This window comes from Ascaphus truei, chromosome 19 (assembly GCF_040206685.1).
Source record: "Ascaphus truei isolate aAscTru1 chromosome 19, aAscTru1.hap1, whole genome shotgun sequence".
Classification (NCBI taxonomy): Eukaryota; Metazoa; Chordata; class Amphibia; order Anura; family Ascaphidae; genus Ascaphus; species Ascaphus truei.
Window position 1 is genome coordinate 21,665,588 of NC_134501.1, and position 20,754 is coordinate 21,686,341.

The 20,754-nt window shown below is 54.8% G+C and overlaps 1 protein-coding gene across 1 annotated transcript in view; it reads right to left on the reverse strand.

Moving 5' to 3' along the window:
• CETP (cholesteryl ester transfer protein) overlaps positions 1-18,728 on the reverse strand; it is a 32,112-nt gene extending 13,384 nt beyond the window's left edge. Inside the window, 8 exon segments of the mRNA XM_075576861.1 lie at positions 1,214-1,274; positions 6,052-6,121; positions 6,881-6,968; positions 7,331-7,401; positions 15,012-15,143; positions 15,844-15,871; positions 15,874-15,957; positions 18,412-18,728. Of these exon segments, the coding sequence (XP_075432976.1) occupies positions 1,214-1,274; positions 6,052-6,121; positions 6,881-6,968; positions 7,331-7,401; positions 15,012-15,143; positions 15,844-15,871; positions 15,874-15,957; positions 18,412-18,652 (775 nt within the window). The 5' untranslated portion in view covers positions 18,653-18,728.
• Between the last annotated feature and the right edge of the window lie 2,026 nt (positions 18,729-20,754).

The window sequence follows — 20,754 nt, forward strand, 5'->3', positions numbered from 1 at the left end:
AGACACACACAGGTGAGGAGCACGAGACCTATACCAGTTACACAGACACACACAGGTGAGGAGCACGAGTCCTATACCAGTTACACAGACACACACAGGTGAGGAGCACGAGTCCTATACCAGTTACACAGACACACACAGGTGAGGAGCACGAGTCCTATACACGTTACAGACACACACAGGTGAGGAGCACGAGTTCTATACCAGTTACACAGACACACAGGTGAGGAGCACGAGTTCTATACCAGTTACACAGACACACAGGTGAGGAGCACGAGTCCTATACCAGTTACACAGACACATACAGGTGAGGAGCACGAGACCTATACCAGTTAGAGACACACACAGGTGAGGAGCACGAGACCTATACCAGTTACACAGACACACATAGGTGAGGAGTACGAGTCCTATACCAGTTACACAGACACACACAGGTGAGGAGCACGAGTTCTATACCAGTTACACAGACACACAGGTGAGGAGCACGAGTCCTATACCAGTTACACAGACACACACAGGTGAGGAGCACGAGTCCTATACCAGTTACAGACACACACAGGTGAGGAGCACGAGTCCTATACCAGTTACACAGACACACACAGGTGAGGAGCACGAGACCTATACCAGTTACACAGACACACACAGGTGAGGAGCACGAGTCCTATACCAGTTACAGACACACACAGGTGAGGAGCACGAGTCCTATACCAGTTACACAGACACACACAGGTGAGGAGCACGAGTCCTATACCAGTTACACAGACACATACAGGTGAGGAGCACGAGTCCTATACCAGTTACACAGATACACACAGGTGAGGAGCACGAGACATATACCAGTTACAGACACACACAGGTGAGGAGCACGAGTCCTATACCAGTTACAGACACACACAGGTGAGGAGCACGAAACCTATACCAGTTACAGACACACACAGGTGAGGAGCACGAAACCTATACCAGTTACAGACACACACAGGTGAGGAGCACGAGTCCTATACCAGTTACACAGACACACACAGGTGAGGAGCACGAGTTCTATACCAGTCACAGACACACACAGGTGAGGAGCACGAGTCCTATACCAGTTACACAGACACACACAGGTGAGGAGCACGAGTCCTATACCAGTTACACAGACCAAGAGAAAGAGACATTACCCAAGTAATGCAGTAACAGAGTATATCTGGGAGCTTTCATTACATGCATTTACCTGCTCGGTCCTGGATAAAATCTGCTAGTAAATTGGCAACTTGATTAATTTCTTTACAAATCTGTAATAAATAAAATCATTAAACATCTTCTATATTCGAGTTAAAAGGAGACACTATGGAACAGACCCCAGCGCGCACACCTACAGGAGACACTATGGAACAGGCCCCAGCGCGCACACCTACAGGAGACACTATGGAACAGGCCCCAGCGTGCACACCTACAGGAGACACTATGGAACAGGCCCCAGCGCGCACACCTACAGGAGACACTATGGAACAGGCCCCAGCGCGCACACCTACAGGAGACACTATGGAACAGGCCCCAGCGCGCACACCTACAGGAGACACTATGGAACAGACCCCAGCGCGCACACCTACAGGAGACACTATGGAACAGGCCCCAGCGCGCACACCTACAGGAGACACTATGGAACAGGCCCCAGCGTGCACACCTACAGGAGACACTATGGAACAGGCCCCAGCGTGCACACCTACAGGAGACACTATGGAACAGACCCCAGCGCGCACACCTACAGGAGACACTATGGAACAGGCCCCAGCGTGCACACCTACAGGAGACACTATGGAACAGGCCCCAGCGTGCACACCTACAGGAGACACTATGGAACAGGCCCCAGCGCGCACACCTACAGGAGACACTATGGAACAGGCCCCAGCGCGTACACCTACAGGAGACACTATGGAACAGGCCCCAGCGCGCACACCTACAGGAGACACTATGGAACAGGCCCCAGCGCGCACACCTACAGGAGACACTATGGAACAGGCCCCAGCGCGCACACCTACAGGAGACACTATGGAACAGACCCCAGCGCGCACACCTACAGGAGACACTATGGAACAGGCCCCAGCGTGCACACCTACAGGAGACACTATGGAACAGGCCCCAGCGCGCACACCTACAGGAGACACTATGGAACAGGCCCCAGCGCGCACACCTACAGGAGACACTATGGAACAGGCCCCAGCGCGCACACCTACAGGAGACACTATGGAACAGACCCCAGCGCGCACACCTACAGGAGACACTATGGAACAGGCCCCAGCGCGCACACCTACAGGAGACACTATGGAACAGGCCCCAGCGCGCACACCTACAGGAGACACTATGGAACAGGCCCCAGCGTGCACACCTACAGGAGACACTATGGAACAGGCCCCAGCGTGCACACCTACAGGAGACACTATGGAACAGGCCCCAGCGCGCACACCTACAGGAGACACTATGGAACAGGCCCCAGCGTGCACACCTACAGGAGACACTATGGAACAGGCCCCAGCGCGCACACCTACAGGAGACACTATGGAACAGGCCCCAACGCGCACACCTACAGGAGACACTATGGAACAGGCCCCAGCGCGCACACCTACAGGAGAAACTATGGAACAGGCCCCAGCGCGCACACCTACAGGAGACACTATGGAACAGGCCCCAGCGCGCACACCTACAAGAGCCACTATGGAACAGGCCCCAGCGCGCACACCTACAGGAGACACTATGGAACAGGCCCCAGCGCGCACACCTACAGGAGACACTATGGAACAGACCCCAGCGCGCACACCTACAGGAGACACTATGGAACAGGCCCCAGCGCGCACACCTACAGGAGACACTATGGAACAGGCCCCAGCGCGCACACCTACAGGAGACACTATGGAACAGACCCCAGCGCGCACACCTACAGGAGACACTATGGAACAGGCCCCAGCGCGCACACCTACAGGAGACACTATGGAACAGGCCCCAGCGCGCACACCTACAGGAGACACTATGGAACAGGCCCCAGCGTGCACACCTACAGGAGACACTATGGAACAGGCCCCAGCGTGCACACCTACAGGAGACACTATGGAACAGGCCCCAGCGCGCACACCTACAGGAGACACTATGGAACAGGCCCCAGCGTGCACACCTACAGGAGACACTATGGAACAGGCCCCAGCGCGCACACCTACAGGAGACACTATGGAACAGGCCCCAGCGCGCACACCTACAGGAGACACTATGGAACAGACCCCAGCGCGCTCACCTACAGGAGACACTATGGAACAGGCCCCAGCGCGCACACCTACAGGAGAAACTATGGAACAGGCCCCAGCGCGCACACCTACAGGAGACACTATGGAACAGGCCCCAGCGTGCACACCTACAGGAGACACTATGGAACAGGCCCCAGCGTGCACACCTACAGGAGACACTATGGAACAGGCCCCAGCGCGCACACCTACAGGAGACACTATGGAACAGGCCCCAGCGCGCACACCTACAGGAGACACTATGGAACAGGCCCCAGCGCGCACACCTACAGGAGACACTATGGAACAGGCCCCAGCGCGCACACCTACAGGAGACACTATGGAACAGGCCCCAGCGTGCACACCTACAGGAGACACTATGGAACAGGCCCCAGCGCGCACACCTACAGGAGCCACTATGGAACAGGCCCCAGCGCGCACACCTACAGGAGACACTATGGAACAGGCCCCAGCGTGCACACCTACAGGAGACACTATGGAACAGGCCCCAGCGCGCACACCTACAGGAGACACTATGGAACAGGCCCCAGCGCGCACACCTACAGGAGACACTATGGAACAGGCCCCAGCGTGCACACCTACAGGAGACACTATGGAACAGGCCCCAGCGCGCACACCTACAGGAGCCACTATGGAACAGGCCCCAGCGCGCACACCTACAGGAGACACTATGGAACAGGCCCCAGCGCGCACACCTACAGGAGACACTATGGAACAGGCCCCAGCGCGCACACCTACAGGAGACACTATGGAACAGGCCCCAGCGCGCACACCTACAGGAGACACTATGGAACAGGCCCCAGCGCGCACACCTACAGGAGACACTATGGAACAGGCCCCAGCGCGCACACCTACAGGAGACACTATGGAACAGGCCCCAGCGCGCACACCTACAGGAGACACTATGGAACAGGCCCCAGCGCGCACACCTACAGGAGACACTATGGAACAGGCCCCAGCGCGCACACCTACAGGAGACACTATGGAACAGGCCCCAGCGTGCACACCTACAGGAGACACTATGGAACAGGCCCCAGCGCGCACACCTACAGGAGACACTATGGAACAGGCCCCAGCGCGCACACCTACAGGAGACACTATGGAACAGGCCCCAGCGCGCACACTTACAGGAGGCACTATGGAACAGGCCCCAGCGCGCACACCTACAGGAGGCACTATGGAACAGGCCCCAGCGCGCACACCTACAGGAGACACTATGGAACAGGCCCCAACGCGCACACCTACAGGAGACACTATGGAACAGGCCCCAGCGCGCACACCTACAGGAGACACTATGGAACAGGCCCCAGCGCGCACACCTACAGGAGACACTATGGAACAGGCCCCAGCGCGCACACTTACAGGAGGCGTACCCCTGCCACACGTGGGGGATTCCCGAGTGGGCCGGGTCTAGGGTCCCACTCTCTTCCCCACTGATTGCCGGAGGAGGAGAGCGTGGGGCCTCTGTAACGGTCTCTTACCTTCTCATTCGCACACACTGTCACGCACACGCACACGCACACTCTGTCACGCACGCACACTCTGTCACGCACGCACACTGTCACGCACGCACACTCTGTCACGCACGCACACTCTGTCACACACGCACACTCTGTCACACACACTCTGTCACACACGCACACTCTGTCACACATGCACACTCTGTCACACACGCACACTCTGTCACACACGCACACTCTGTCACACACGCACACTCTGTCACACTCGCAAACTGTCACGCACACGCACACTTTGTCACACTCGCACACTGTCACGCACACACACTGTCACGCACACGCACACTCTGTCACACACGCACACTCTGTCACACACACACACTCTGTCACACACGCACATGCACACTTGCACACTGTCACACACACACACTGTCACGCACGCGCACACTGTCGTGCACGCACACTCTGGTGCAACACACACTGTCACACACACACTCTGTCACACACACACTCTGTCACACACACACTCTATCGCGCACGCACACTCTGTCACACACACACACTCTGTCACACACACACACACACACACTCTGTCACACACACACACACACACACACACACTGTCACACACACACACACACACACACACACACACACACACACACACACACACACACACACACACACACACACACACACTCTGTCACACACACACACTCTGTCACACACACACACACACACACACACACACTCTGTCACACACACACACACACTCTGTCACACACACACACACACTCTGTCACACACACACACTCTGTCACACACACACACTCTGTCACACACACACACTCTGTCACACACACACTCTGTCACACTAACAAGGAATTCACAATTAGTGCAAATAGCTAATACGGGGGGGGGGGGGTTGTTCCGAGCAAGCTTGTTCTAAGTAAAAAAAAACGCGTTTTGTCAATGAAATTGTATTTTGATTTTTAATTAAAAACATCACCAACACAAATACCATGTGACAAAACAGTGACAAAAGACAAAGAAGTTTCACTTAAAATGCGCTTGCTCGGTGGGCCCATGGCAGACACGGGGGGGCCACGGGAGACACGGGGGGGGCCACGGGAGACACAGGCGGCCACGGGAGACACAGGCTTCTTATCGGTTGTCAAATTCTGTTTCTATGTTTCACATGTACTGAATGATACCACATACAGTGTATATATTCTTTCCAATAACAAAATACGGTTCTGATCCGTCACTATCATCACAAACTACCCGGGCAAGATATTGTTGCATTTAAACAGATTTCTCACCTGACTTTTAAGCACAAATTTTAAAGTGAATGAAATGAAATCTGTGAAGAGCGTCTTTATCCAGCCGGGTCTGTAACACAGAGTGACACAGAGTAACACAGAGTAACACAGAGTAACACAGAGTGTTTGATTTTGCTCCTTTTTTTTTTCCTGCTCAGGAGTTTTATTCTTACGCTTAAAACGGTTATTGATGTTTGGGCTTTGTGACGCTGAGCAGTAATTGAAGTCATTATAATACCTATGCATACTGACCCTAACACTGACCCTAACCCTAATACTGACCCTTACCCCTAACCCCAATACTGACTGACTCTTACCGCTAGTACTGACCCTAACCCCCCAATACCGACCCTAACCCCTATACTGACTAACCCCTAACCCTAGTACTGACCCTAACCCCAATACTGACCTTAACCAATAACCCTAGTACTAACCTTAACCCCTAGTACTAACGCTAACCCCCCAATACTGACCCTAACACTAATACTGACTAACCCCTAACCCTAGTACTGACCCTACCCCCCAATACCGACCCTAACCCTAGTACTGACCCCAACCCTAGTACTGACCCCATCCCCAATTCTGACCCTAACCCCCTGTACTGACCCTAACCCTAGTACTGACCCTAACCAATAACCCTAGTACTGACCCTAACCCTAGTACTGACCCTAACCAATAACCCTAGTACTGACCCTAACTCCACCCAGTACTGACCATAACCCCCTAACTCCAGTACTAACCCTAACCCCCAAAACTGCCCCTAACTCCAGTACTAACCCTAACCCCCAATACTGCCCCTAACCCTAGTACTGAATCGGACACATATTACTGTTTGTCTCCGTGCAGGTGCAGCGTCAGTTTACGGAACGTCAGGTAACAATCCGAAGTGTCGGCAGCAACGCGATTATTTTTGCACGCTGTGAAATACACAAAGCGCGGGGAGTGTTTGTAAAATGCACAAATAACAGGAAATGTCTGTGTTTCAGGCCCATTAGGAACATTATCCAATATCCTATAATAGAGCAAACCATTCCACGGTACTGTATATACCCTATATAATAACACCAATAATTACATTCCACCACGTACATTATATATTATTATAGAAATAATTACATATCTATATATACACACCACATACATGATCTAAAATAGATTGTTCACATTTTGAAGAATACATTATACAGTAAACAGAATATATTAGATAACAGGATATTCACACTCTGCAGTACATAGAAGAATAAAACAATTAATACTACTGGTACTAAATACTACTTACTCAGTTTGGTGTTCACTTCTAAATCAGTGGAGGAGTAAATTTCAAAATCAATGGAACGTCCAACATTCAAACTGCAAACAAATGCCAGGAAATTAATATTAAAGAACTACCCCTCCCCTAACTAACTGCCCCTCCCCTAACTAACTTCCCCTCCCCTAACTAACTGCCCTGCCCTAACTACCCTTCCCCAAATTGCCCCTCCCCTAAGTAATTGCCCCTTCCCTAACTAACTTCCCTAACTACCCATCCTCTAACTACTATCCCTCCCCTAACTAACTAACTAACCCTTCTCCTAACTACCCCTCCCTTAAGTAACTGCCCCTCCCCTGACTTCCTCTCCCCTAAGTAACTGCCCCTCCTCTAACTGCCCCTTCCCTAACTAACTACCCCCGTCCTAACTACCCTTCCCCTAACTACCCCTGGATCTGGGGGTCCTCCCGAGATGAACCGTGCTATTTTGAGCTCCGAGGGGGTCCCCAGATATTTACCGGAGTTACTTCATTTTTAATGGAAGGTATTTAAATGGACGCTGACTAGGAAACTGGGACTACTTTCCTGGGACTACTTTCCCACTCGCCCAAGGATCTGCGAGATTTGGCGTCCATTTTATTTTCCCCGGGCAAAGCTTTAACACCAATAATTTCACCGGTATCTTGGGAAAGAGGCTCCGCGGCGCTGGGATACTGCGGCGCTGGGAAAGAGGCTCCGGGAGGTGGGAGTACCGCGGCGCTGGGAAAGAGGCTCCGCGGAGGTGGGAATACTGCGGCGCTGGGAAAGAGGCTCCGCGGAGGTGGGAATACCGCGGCGCTGGGAAAGGGGCTCCGTGGAGGTGGGATAACGCGGCGCTGGGAAAGGGGCTCCGTGGAGGTGGGAATACCGCGGCGCTGGGAAAGGGGCTCCGTGGAGGTGGGAATACCGCGGCGCTGGGAAAGGGGCTCCGTGGAGGTGGGATAACGCGGCGCTGGGAAAGGGGCTCCGTGGAGGTGGGATAACGCGGCGCTGGGAAAGGGGCTCCGTGGAGGTGGGAATACCGCGGCGCTGGGAAAGGGGCTCCGTGGAGGTGGGAATACCGCGGCGCTGGGAAAGGGGCTCCGTGGAGGTGGGATAACGCGGCGCTGGGAAAGAGGCTCCGGAGGTGGGATACCGCGGCGCTGGGAAAGAGGCTCCGGAGGTGGGATACCGCGGCACTGGGAAAGAGGCTCCGCGGCGCTGGGAAAGAGGCTCCGCGGCGCTGGGAAAGAGGCTCCGCGGAGGTGGGATACCGCGGCGCTGGGAAAGAGGCTCCGGGAGGTGGGATACCGCGGCGCTGGGAAAGAGGCTCCGCGGAGGTGGGATACCGCGGCGCTGGGAAAGGGGCTCCGGGAGGTGGGAATACCGCGGCGCTGGGAAAGAGGCTCCGGGAGGTGGGAATACCGCGGCGCTGGGAAAGGGGCTCCGGGAGGTGGGAATACCGCGGCGCTGGGAAAGGGGCTCCGGAAGGTGGGAATACAGCGGCGCTGGGAAAGGGGCTCCGGGAGGTGGGAATACCGCGGCGCTGGGAAAGAGGCTCCGGGAGGTGGGAATACCGCGGCGCTGGGAAAGAGGCTCTGGAGGTGGGATACCGCGGCGCTGGGAAAGGGGCTCCGGGAGGTGGGATACCGCGGCGCTGGGAAAGGGGCTCCGCGGAGCTGGGAATACCGTGGCGCTGGGAAAGAGGCTCCGGGAGGTGGGATACCGCGGCGCTGGGAAAGAGGCTCCGTGGAGGTGGGAATACCGCGGCGCTGGGAAAGAGGCTCCGGGAGGTGGGATACCGCGGCGCTGGGAAAGGGGCTCCGGAGGTGGAAGTACCGCGGCGCTGGGAAAGGGGCTCCGGGAGGTGGGATACCGCGGCGCTGGGAAAGGGGCTCCGGGAGGTGGGATACCGCGGCGCTGGGAAAGAGGCTCCGTGGAGGTGGGAATACCGCGGCGCTGGGAAAGGGCTCCGGGAGGTGGGAATACCGCGGCGCTGGGAAAGGGGCTCCGGGAGGTGGGATACCGCGGCGCTGGGAAAGAGGCTCCGGGAGGTGGGATACTGCGGCGCTGGGAAAGGGGCTCCGGGAGGTGGGAATACCGCGGCGCTGGGAAAGAGGCTCCGGGAGGTGGGAATACCGCGGCGCTGGGAAAGGGGCTCCGGGAGGTGGGAATACCGCGGCGCTGGGAAAGGGGCTCCGGAAGGTGGGAATACAGCGGCGCTGGGAAAGGGGCTCCGGGAGGTGGGAATACCGCGGCGCTGGGAAAGAGGCTCCGGGAGGTGGGAATACCGCGGCGCTGGGAAAGAGGCTCTGGAGGTGGGATACCGCGGCGCTGGGAAAGGGGCTCCGGGAGGTGGGATACCGCGGCGCTGGGAAAGGGGCTCCGCGGAGCTGGGAATACCGTGGCGCTGGGAAAGAGGCTCCGGGAGGTGGGATACCGCGGCGCTGGGAAAGAGGCTCCGTGGAGGTGGGAATACCGCGGCGCTGGGAAAGAGGCTCCGGGAGGTGGGATACCGCGGCGCTGGGAAAGGGGCTCCGGAGGTGGAAGTACCGCGGCGCTGGGAAAGGGGCTCCGGGAGGTGGGATACCGCGGCGCTGGGAAAGGGGCTCCGGGAGGTGGGATACCGCGGCGCTGGGAAAGAGGCTCCGTGGAGGTGGGAATACCGCGGCGCTGGGAAAGGGCTCCGGGAGGTGGGAATACCGCGGCGCTGGGAAAGGGGCTCCGGGAGGTGGGATACCGCGGCGCTGGGAAAGAGGCTCCGGGAGGTGGGATACTGCGGCGCTGGGAAAGGGGCTCCGGGAGGTGGGAATACCGCGGCGCTGGGAAAGAGGCTCCGGGAGGTGGGAATACCGCGGCGCTGGGAAAGGGGCTCCGTGGAGGTGGGATACCGTGGCGCTGGGAAAGGGGCTCCGGGAGGTGGGATACCGCGGCGCTGGGAAAGGGGCTCCGGGAGGTGGGATACCGCGGCGCTGGGAAAGAGGCTCCGCGGAGGTGGGATACCGCGGCGCTGGGAAAGAGGCTCCGTGGAGGTGGGAATACCGCGGCGCTGGGAAAGGGCTCCGGGAGGTGGGAATACCGCGGCGCTGGGAAAGGGGCTCCGGGAGGTGGGATACCGCGGCGCTGGGAAAGAGGCTCCGGGAGGTGGGATACTGCGGCGCTGGGAAAGGGGCTCCGGGAGGTGGGAATACCGCGGCGCTGGGAAAGAGGCTCCGGGAGGTGGGAATACCGCGGCGCTGGGAAAGGGGCTCCGTGGAGGTGGGATACCGTGGCGCTGGGAAAGGGGCTCCGGGAGGTGGGATACCGCGGCGCTGGGAAAGGGGCTCCGGGAGGTGGGATACCGCGGCGCTGGGAAAGGGGCTCCGGGAGGTGGGATACCGCGGCGCTGGGAAAGGGGCTCCGGGAGGTGGGATACCGCGGTGCTGGGAAAGGGGCTCCGTGGAGGTGGGAATACCGCAGCGCTGGGAAAGAGGCTCCGCGGAGGTGGGAATACCGCAGCGCTGGGAAAGAGGCTCCGCGGAGCTGGGATACCGCGGCGCTGGGAAAGGGGCTCCGGGAGGTGGGATACCGCGGCGCTGGGAAAGGGGCTCCGTGGAGGTGGGATACCGCGGCGCTGGGAAAGGGGCTCCGGGAGCTGGGATACCGCGGCGCTGGGAAAGGGGCTCCGGGAGGTGGGAATACCGCGGCGCTGGGAAAGAGGCTCCGTGGAGGTGGGAATACCGCGGCGCTGGGAAAGGGGCTCCGTGGAGGTGGGAATACCGCGGCGCTGGGAAAGGGGCTCCGGGAGGTGGGATACCGCGGCGCTGGGAAAGAGGCTCCGGGAGGTGGGATACCGCGGCGCTGGGAAAGAGGCTCCGTGGAGGTGGGAATACCGCGGCGCTGGGAAAGGGGCTCCGGGAGGTGGGATACCGCGGCGCTGGGAAAGAGGCTCCGGGAGGTGGGATACCGCGGCGCTGGGAAAGGGGCTCCGTGGAGGTGGGATACCGCGGCGCTGGGAAAGGGGCTCCGGGAGGTGGGATACCGCGGCGCTGGGAAAGGGGCTCCGGGAGGTGGGATACCGCGGCGCTGGGAAAGGGGCTCCGGGAAGTGGGATACCGCGGCGCTGGGAAAGGGGCACAGGGAGGTGGGATACCAGGGAGGTGGGATACCGCGGCGCTGGGAAAGGGGCTCCGTGGAGGTGGGATACCGCGGCGCTGGGAAAGAGGCTCCGCGGAGGTGGGAATACCGCAGCGCTGGGAAAGAGGCTCCGCGGAGCTGGGATACCGCGGCGCTGGGAAAGGGGCTCCGTGGAGGTGGGATACCGCGGCGCTGGGAAAGAGGCTCCGTGGAGGTGGGATACCGCGGCGCTGGGAAAGAGGCTCCGTGGAGGTGGGAATACCGCGGCGCTGGGAAAGGGGCTCCGGGAGGTGGGATACCGCGGCGCTGGGAAAGAGGCTCCGGGAGGTGGGATACCGCGGTGCTGGGAAAGAGGCTCCGTGGAGGTGGGAATACCGCGGCGCTGGGAAAGGGGCTCCGGGAGGTGGGATACCGCGGCGCTGGGAAAGAGGCTCCGGGAGGTGGGATACCGCGGCACTGGGAAAGAGGCTCCGGGAGGTGGGATACCGCGGCGCTGGGAAAGGGGCTCCGGGAGTGGGAATACCACGGCGCTGGGAAAGGGGCTCCGTGGAGGTGGGATACCGCGGCGCTGGGAAAGGGGCTCCGGGAGGTGGGATACCGCGGCGCTGGGAAAGGGGCTCCGGGAGGTGGGATACCGCGGCGCTGGGAAAGGGGCTCCGGGAGGTGGGATACCGCGGCGCTGGGAAAGGGGCTCCGGGAGGTGGGATACCGCGGCGCTGGGAAAGGGGCTCCGGGAGGTGGGATACCGCGGCGCTGGGAAAGAGGCTCCGGGAGGTGGGATACCGCGGCGCTGGGAAAGGGGCTCCGTGGAGGTGGGATACCGCGGCGCTGGGAAAGGGGCTCCGGGAGGTGGGATACCGCGGCGCTGGGAAAGAGGCTCCGGGAGGTGGGATAACGCGGCACTGGGAAAGAGGCTCCGGAGGTGGGATACCGCGGCGCTGGGAAAGAGGCTCCGGAGGTGGGATACCGCGGCGCTGGGAAAGGGGCTCCGGGAGGTGGGATACCGCGGCGCTGGGAAAGAGGCTCCGCGGAGGTGGATACCGCGGCGCTGGGAAAGAGGCTCCGGGAGGTGGGATACCGCGGCGCTGGGAAAGAGGCTCCGGGAGGTGGGAATACCGCGGCGCTGGGAAAGGGGCTCCGGGAGGTGGGATACCGCGGCGCTGGGAAAGAGGCTCCGGAGGTGGGATACCGCGGCGCTGGGAAAGGGGCTCCGTGGAGGTGGGATACCGCGGCGCTGGGAAAGGGGCTCCGGGAGGTGGGAATACCGCGGCGCTGGGAAAGGGGCTCCGGGAGGTGGGATACCGCGGCGCTGGGAAAGGGGCTCCGTGGAGGTGGGATACCGCGGCGCTGGGAAAAAGTCTCCGGAGGTGGAATACCGCGGCGCTGGGAAAGGGGCTCCGGAGGTGGGATACCGCGGCGCTGGGAAAGGGGCTCCGGGAGGTGGGATACCGCGGCGCTGGGAAAGGGGCTCCGTGGAGGTGGGATACCGCGGCGCTGGGAAAAAGTCTCCGGAGGTGGGAATACCGCGGCGCTGGGAAAGAGACTCCATGGAGGTGGGATACCGCGGCGCTGGGAAAGAGGCTCCGGAGGTGGGATACCGCGGCGCTGGGAAAGAGGCTCCGGAGATGGGAATACCGCGGCGCTGGGAAAGAGGCTCCGGAGGTGGGAATACCGCGGCGCTGGGAAAGGGGCTCCTCGGGGGTGGGAATACCGCGGCGCTGGGAAAGGGGCTCCGCGGAGGGGGGATATCGCGGCGCTGGGAAAGGGCTCCGCGGAGGGGGGATATCGCGGCTCGGGACGCAAAAACTCCTCCCCATTTCCCATCCGGTAATAACTCAGGATTGCTGCTTTCTGTTAATGATTACAGCGCTCCCTCTTGTGGTAAATCTGTGCAACTACAGTGCTGCAAATGTTTGGCTGTGCTGGTTAAGTACAGACACCTGAAATACAGAGGAATATACCGTGAAACCAGTGTCTCTGTATTATACACAGAGCAGCGTGTATACATGTATTATACACAGAACAGTGTGTCTCTGTATTATACACAGTGCAGCGTGTATACATGTATTATACACAGAGCAGCGTGTCTCTGTATTATACACAGAGCAGCGTGTATACATGTATGATACACAGAACAGCGTGTCTCTGTATTATACGCAGAGCAGCGTGTGTATCTGTATTATATACAGAGCAGCGTGTGTCTGTATTATACACAGAGCAGCGTGTATACATGTATTATACACAGAGCAGCGTGTATACATGTATTATACACAGAGCAGCGTGTATACATGTATTATACACAGAGCAGCGTGTATACATGTATTATACGCAGAGCAGCGTGTGTATCTGTATTATACACAGAGCAGCGTGTGTCTGTATTATAATATGTAATACATATAGTGTAAAGAGGATCATTTACACTAGATCCCTTTTCACAGCTACACTCTGGGGTAGAAATAGGTTCAGACTGTATTATCTATAGAATTTCAATATTCTTAATGTTGAGACTAGAAAGGTAATATGTTAAGATAGCAATATTACAGGATAGATCAACTGACGAGTACTACAAACCATCAATCACTTTCTATAAAGAAAACAATCACATCTTATTAATGATACTATTGGACAACGACGCATGTGATATTAATATATACAGTGAAAAATACAATAAAATGCCCCAGGATAGGCTACTCCGGAATTAACACTAATGAATAACCTATACTCAGGTAAATATAATATCACTGATAGAGTAGTCAGATATATCTGCAGGAGGACTATGGTGATATTTCAGATCACTTATGAGAGGTAGTTACAATGTATATTAATTAAACATGTTGCAAACTCTTCTGTCAGCAGCTGCATAACAGGATACTGTAACTAGCAGCCCAGGAATCACTCACCTGAATCAAGTCAATGATACAAGACAGATACTATTGTAACTATATCCAGTGGGAATCAAGTCAAAAATTGCAGCACAATGTCACAGTGTGTCAGAAGAGCTACCAACTGTGTTACTGGCATAACATTAAAGCTGCAGTTCAAGCTGCCATTTGTAAAAAATATATATATACTGTATATATATTTTTCCTATTCAATATGTACAATCTGCACACTGACAAGTCAGTAGCTAAGCTGCAGATCGACCCGTTCTCCTGTAATCGATCGCTTGCTCAGGGTTATTTAATTCAGTTCTTGCACAGCATTGTGGGAAATGTAGTCCTGGAATATGATTGACTGGGTAGTTACTAGATACAATTGGTGCACTGCTAGAGAGAGGGCGGGGCTCAAAATAGAGCCAGAGCCTATCAGAAGGGGGAGGGGCTGTCACTTTGAGAATGCTTCCTACATTTAGATGGACTAACGTAGATATTGATCTCTGTATTATACACAGAGCAGTGTGTGTATCTGTATTATACACAGAGCAGGATGTGTATCTGTATTATAGGAAGAGCAGCGTGTGTATCTGTAATATGCATAGAGCATCTTGTGTTTGTTATACATAGAGCAGCATGTGTGTTATACACAGAGCTGCCTGTGTGTTATACACAGAGCTGTATATTGTTGTGTAAATACTTACAACCAGGCTCCGTAGCCGTAGTTTAAGGTCCCTTTGAAGGACGCGGTAACGTTCTTAATCACAATGTTAACAGCATCGCCTGCGTTCAGCTCCACCGCGCTGCTCCCAATGGACAGATTACTGATCTGAATACTAACGCAGAACAGAGTAGTCACACGCCTGGAAAGCATCGGGCACACACCTGGCAAGCAGTGGGCACACACCTGGCAAGCAGCGAGCACACGCCTGGCAAGCAGCGAGCACACGCCTGGCAAGCAGCGAGCACACGCCTGGCAAGTAGCGGGCACACGCCTGGCAAGCAGCGAGCACACGCCTGGCAAGCAGCGAGCACACGCCTGTGTACAGACATACTGAGCCGCGCTCAGACTGCCCGGCCTCAGCTCTAACCTCGCGTCCTGCGCGCACACTGACGCGTTTATTTAATCCTGCTCATATCAGCTGATATTTATGCACTATAGCGTGGGGGTCCGCAAACTGGGGGGGCACGAGATCCTCAGCGGGGGGGGGGACGGTGGGTAACGGGGGCCCGCGCTCTTCCCCCAGGCATTTAAATGAAATGCCGGGGCGCGGCGAAGGTCTCTAACATCCCTTACCTTGGCTCCGGCGGCTTCTGACGTCGCCATGGCAACACGTCGTCAAATGAGGCAGTGGGGTCACGTGATGTCGCGTTGCCATGGCAATGTGACCTCGAGACATCAGAACGCAGGAAAAAAGATAAGGAGGGGGGCGCGAGCAGGGGGGGGGAGAGCCGACAGGGGGGCGCTGGGGAAAAAGTTTGCACCCCCCTGCTACAGAGGGGGGAGATGCGGGTGAGTGCTGGGGGGGCTCTTACTTGGTTAAACCATATGTTACTTTTCCAGGAACCTGACGCCCTTCTCTCCGTTGATGTCTGGATAAGACGCGTGTCTGAACGCAGCCTGGATCACCTGCGCCGTCTGTTCATTCACTGCCAAGAGAGCGCACGACATTCACCTTATAGACAGGTGTTCTGTTCCAGTCTCTTTATATTTGTATGGCGCTAACACATTCCACAGCGCAGTACAAAGAGGGAAGGAGGACAATAACATTGTATGTCAAAGTGTTACATATATGATAAGACAAACAGAGATATTAGGGTTGAATGGGTCTCTGGTCTGAATCCCGGGCAGGGAGACTGCACTTTCCGACACATAATACAATGACATTAACAAACGCATTACAAGTCACTCTTATACCTTGTGACACTCGGATCCAGAGCCACAAAACGGTGCTCCGCTTCAGCGCGATGTTACCCATTCATTTGAACGGGAGCGGAGGTGTGCTAAAGCACAGCACCGTTTTGTGGAAATGGGCCTCGCAAAAATATTCCATCCCACTGCCGCTTCGCCACGTCCGCTCCGTACAAACGTCACGTGTATCAGATTGAAACCATTTCTCCCGTGGAACCAATTTTAGGATTATTTTTCCAATTGAGACATCGGATTAGTAAGGATGTGAGGAATTTGTATAATAACGTTTATTGCGCGCTCCGGCAAACATACAGCTCATTCCCTTACCTGGGAGGCTTCGGGCCTAGCTCAGTCCATCGCAAGGTGTGTAAATCCCACAGATCGCACACTTTCCCTTGGAATTCATGGAAATATGTTGGTAGCAAATGGAATATGTTGGTAGCAATGGAATATGTTGGTAGCAAACACACAAAGCGGGCTCTCATTTCACTGATTTGTACGTGTAAGGAGTAGTTCAGTAGTGAGACCATTTTTTATTTGGACCAACAATTAATATTCTCGGGCTTTGTCCCCGCTGGCGCTGAGCGCGCTCATGCTTGGAGAGCTCTCCAAGCATGAGCGCCTGGTGTACTTTAAATTTTCGCAAGCGCTCGGTAGGGGGGGGGGGGACGCTGCAGGGGAAGCTGAGCGCGCTAGAAAGTTTAAATAATTTGTTTACTTAAGCGCCGGTGAGCATGTGTGCCCGCGCATACGCGCATATATATATATATGCAAGTCACCTCGCCAAGCGCCACCCGCTCAGCGAGCTCAGCGCTAGCGGGGACGCAGCCTAAGACAAGTTTTGGAGAGTTCTCCTCTCTTCCTCAGATCAGCGACTAATATGTAAAAGAAATATATATTCACCGCGCTTCTCCGTGTAGGGAGCCTGCTGCTGGCGAAAACATTGGCCGTACATATGGGAAAAACAGAACGTGAATCCCTGCGATTCTCCCATTGGGATAGCAATATGTGGTGAAAAATATACATAAGGGTGCATAACAAAGCAGGGAAGGAGCGGCTCAGTGAGTAACGACACTGACTGGCACTGAGTGTGAGGCAGGGGAACCTGGGAGAAGGAGCGGCTCAGTGAGTAACGACACTGACTGGCACTGAGTGTGAGGCAGGGGAACCTGGGAGAAGGAGCGGCTCAGTGAGTAAAGACACTGACTGGCACTGAGTGTGAGGCAGGGGAACCTGGGAGAAGGAGCGGCTCAGTGAGTAACGACACTGACTGGTACTGAGTGTGAGGCAGGGGAACCTGGGAGAAGGAGCGGCTCAGTGAGTACAGACACTGACTGGCACTGAGTGTGAGGCAGGGGAACCTGGGAGAAGGAGCGGCTCAGTGAGTAAAGACACTGACTGGCACTGAGTGTGAGGCAGGGGAACCTGGGAGAAGGAGCGGCTCAGTGAGTAACGACACTGACTGGCACTGAGTGTGAGGCAGGGGAACCTGGGAGAAGGAGCGGCTCAGTGAGTACAGACACTGACTGGCACTGAGTGTGAGGCAGGGGAGCCTGGGAGAAGGAGCGGCTCAGTGAGTACAGACACTGACTGGCACTGAGTGTGAGGCAGGGGAGCCTGGGAGAAGGAGCGGCTCAGTGAGTACAGACACTGACTGGCACTGAGTGTGAGGCAGGGGAACCTGGGAGAAGGAGCGGCTCAGTGAGTACAGACACTGACTGGCACTGAGTGTGAGGCAGGGGAGCCTGGGAGAAGGAGCGGCTCAGTGAGTAACGACACTGACAGGCACTGAGTGTGAGGCAGGGGAGCCTGGGAGAAGGAGCGGCTCAGTGAGTACAGACACTGACTGTCACCGAGTGTGAAGCATGAGAACCTGGTTTAATTCCCGGCTCCTTGTGACCTTGGGCAAGTCACTTTATCTCCCTGTGCCTCAGACACCCCAAAAACATAGATTGTAAGCTCCACGGGGCAGGGACTGTGCCTGAAAAATGTCTCTGCAAAGCGTTATGTAAAACTAGCAGCGCTATACAAGAACGTGCTATTATTATTTAGCTTACGTCCAGCTAAGCCTCAATAGCAGGTCCCTGCGCTGAATCTTTTCACTGCGATAATGTGTGTAATGCAAACCTTGCTAATGAATATGTAGGAAACCCTAGCACTGCCCGGGTAACGGGTACGTACAAGGCACTTACACACTAAGGCGGCCGGCTTCGTCACCCTGCAGACTATCCCAGTCTCTCCGGGCGACGATGGACTGAAATCGCACGCCGAGGAAATACTCAGAAGAGCAGCGGCAGGGAGAATCAGCGCCCACATCGTGCTGGGGGTCCGCAGCGCTCCGGCAGCACCGAATTCCTTGTGATGCTGGACGGGTCGTCCGAAGTCACAAGGAAGAGCAGGAAGAGGCGAGCTTCCCCTTTTCAAAATATCCATTTCCTATCATATCCCCAACTTCCTCCCCGTGTGGGGACACGGCCCAGGGGTCACATATCCGCACACTCGCTGGAAACCAGCCACACACAAGGGAATCCACAGAGATATATCACATGTCTTATATAGAGTAAGGGGGGAAACACTGCTATATCACTGTCTTATATAGAGTATGGGGGGAAACACTGCTATATCACTGTCTTATATAGAGTAAGGGGGGAAACACTGCTATATCACTGTCTTATATAGAGTAAGGGGGGAAACACTGCAATATCACTGTCTTATATAGAGTAAGGGGGGAAACACTGCTATATCACTGTCTTATATAGAGTAAGGGGGGAAACACTGCTATATCACTGTCTTATATAGAGTAAGGAGGGAAACACTGCTATATCACTGTCTTATATAGAGTAAGGGGGGAATCCACAGAGATATATCACATGTCTTATATAGAGTAAGGGGGGAAACACTGCTATATCACTGTCTTATATAGAGTAAGGGGGGAAACACTGCTATATCACTGTCTTATATAGAGTAAGGGGGGAAACACTGCTATATCACTGTCTTATATAGAGTAAGGAGGGAAACACTGCTATATCACTGTCTTATATAGAGTAAGGGGGGAATCCACAGAGATATATCACATGTCTTATATAGAGTAAGGGGGGAAACACTGCTATATCACTGTCTTATATAGAGTAAGGGGGGAAACACTGCTATATCACTGTCTTATATAGAGTAAGGGGGGAAACACTGCTATATCACTGTCTTATATAGAGTAAGGGGGGAAACACTGCTATATCACTGTCTTATATAGAGTAAGGGGGGAAACACTGCTATATCACTGTCTTATATAGAGTAAGGGGGGAAACACTGCTATATCACTGTCTTATATAGAGTAAGGGGGGAAACACTGCTATATCCCTGTCTTATATAGAGTAAGGGGGGAAACACTGCTATATCACTGCCTTATATAGAGTAAGGGGGGAAACACTGCTATATCACTGTCTTATATAGAGTAAGGGGGGAAACACTGCTATATCACTGTCTTATATAGAGTAAGGGGGGAAACACTGCTATATCACTATCTTATATAGAGTAAGGGGGGAAACACTGCTATATCACTATCTTATATAGAGTAAGGGGGGAAACACTGCTATATCACTGTCTTATATAGAGTAAGGGGGGAAACACTGCTATATCACTATCTTATATAGAGTAAGGGGGGAAACACTGCTATATCACTGTCTTATATAGAGTAAGGGGGGAATCCACAGAGATATATCACATGTCTTATATAGAGTAAGGGGGGAAACACTGCTATATCACTGTCTTATATAGAGTAAGGGGGGAAACACTGCTATATCACTGTCTTATATAGAGTAAGGGGGGAAACACTGCTATATCACTGTCTTATATAGAGTAAGGGGGGAATCCACAGAGATATATCACATGTCTTATATAGAGTAAGGGGGGAAACACTGCTATATCACTGTCTTATATAGAGTAAGGGGGGAAACACTGCTATATCACTGTCATATATAGAGTAAGGGGGGAAACACTGCTATATCACTGTCTTATATAGAGTAAGGGGGGAAACACTGCTATATCACTGTCTTATATAGAGTAAGGGGGGAAACACTGCTATATCACTGTCTTATATAGAGTAAGGGGGGAAACACTGCTATATCACTGTCTTATATAGAGTAAGGGGGGAAACACTGCTATATCACTGTCATATATAGAGTAAGGGGGGAAACACTGCTATATCACTGTCATATATAGAGTAAGGGGGGAAACACTGCTATATCACTGTCTTATATAGAGTAAGGGGGGAAACACTTCTATATCACTGTCTTATATAGAGTAAGGGGGGAAACACTGCTATATCACTGTCTTATATAGAGTAAGGGGGGAAACACTTCTATATCACTGTCTTATATAGAGTAAGGGGGGAATCCACAGAGATATATCACATGTCTTATATAGAGTAAGGGGAGTCACACTGCTATATCACTGTCTTATATAGAGTAAGGGGGGAAACACTGCTATATCACTGTCTTATATAGAGTAAGGGGGGAAACACTGCTATATCACTGTCTTAT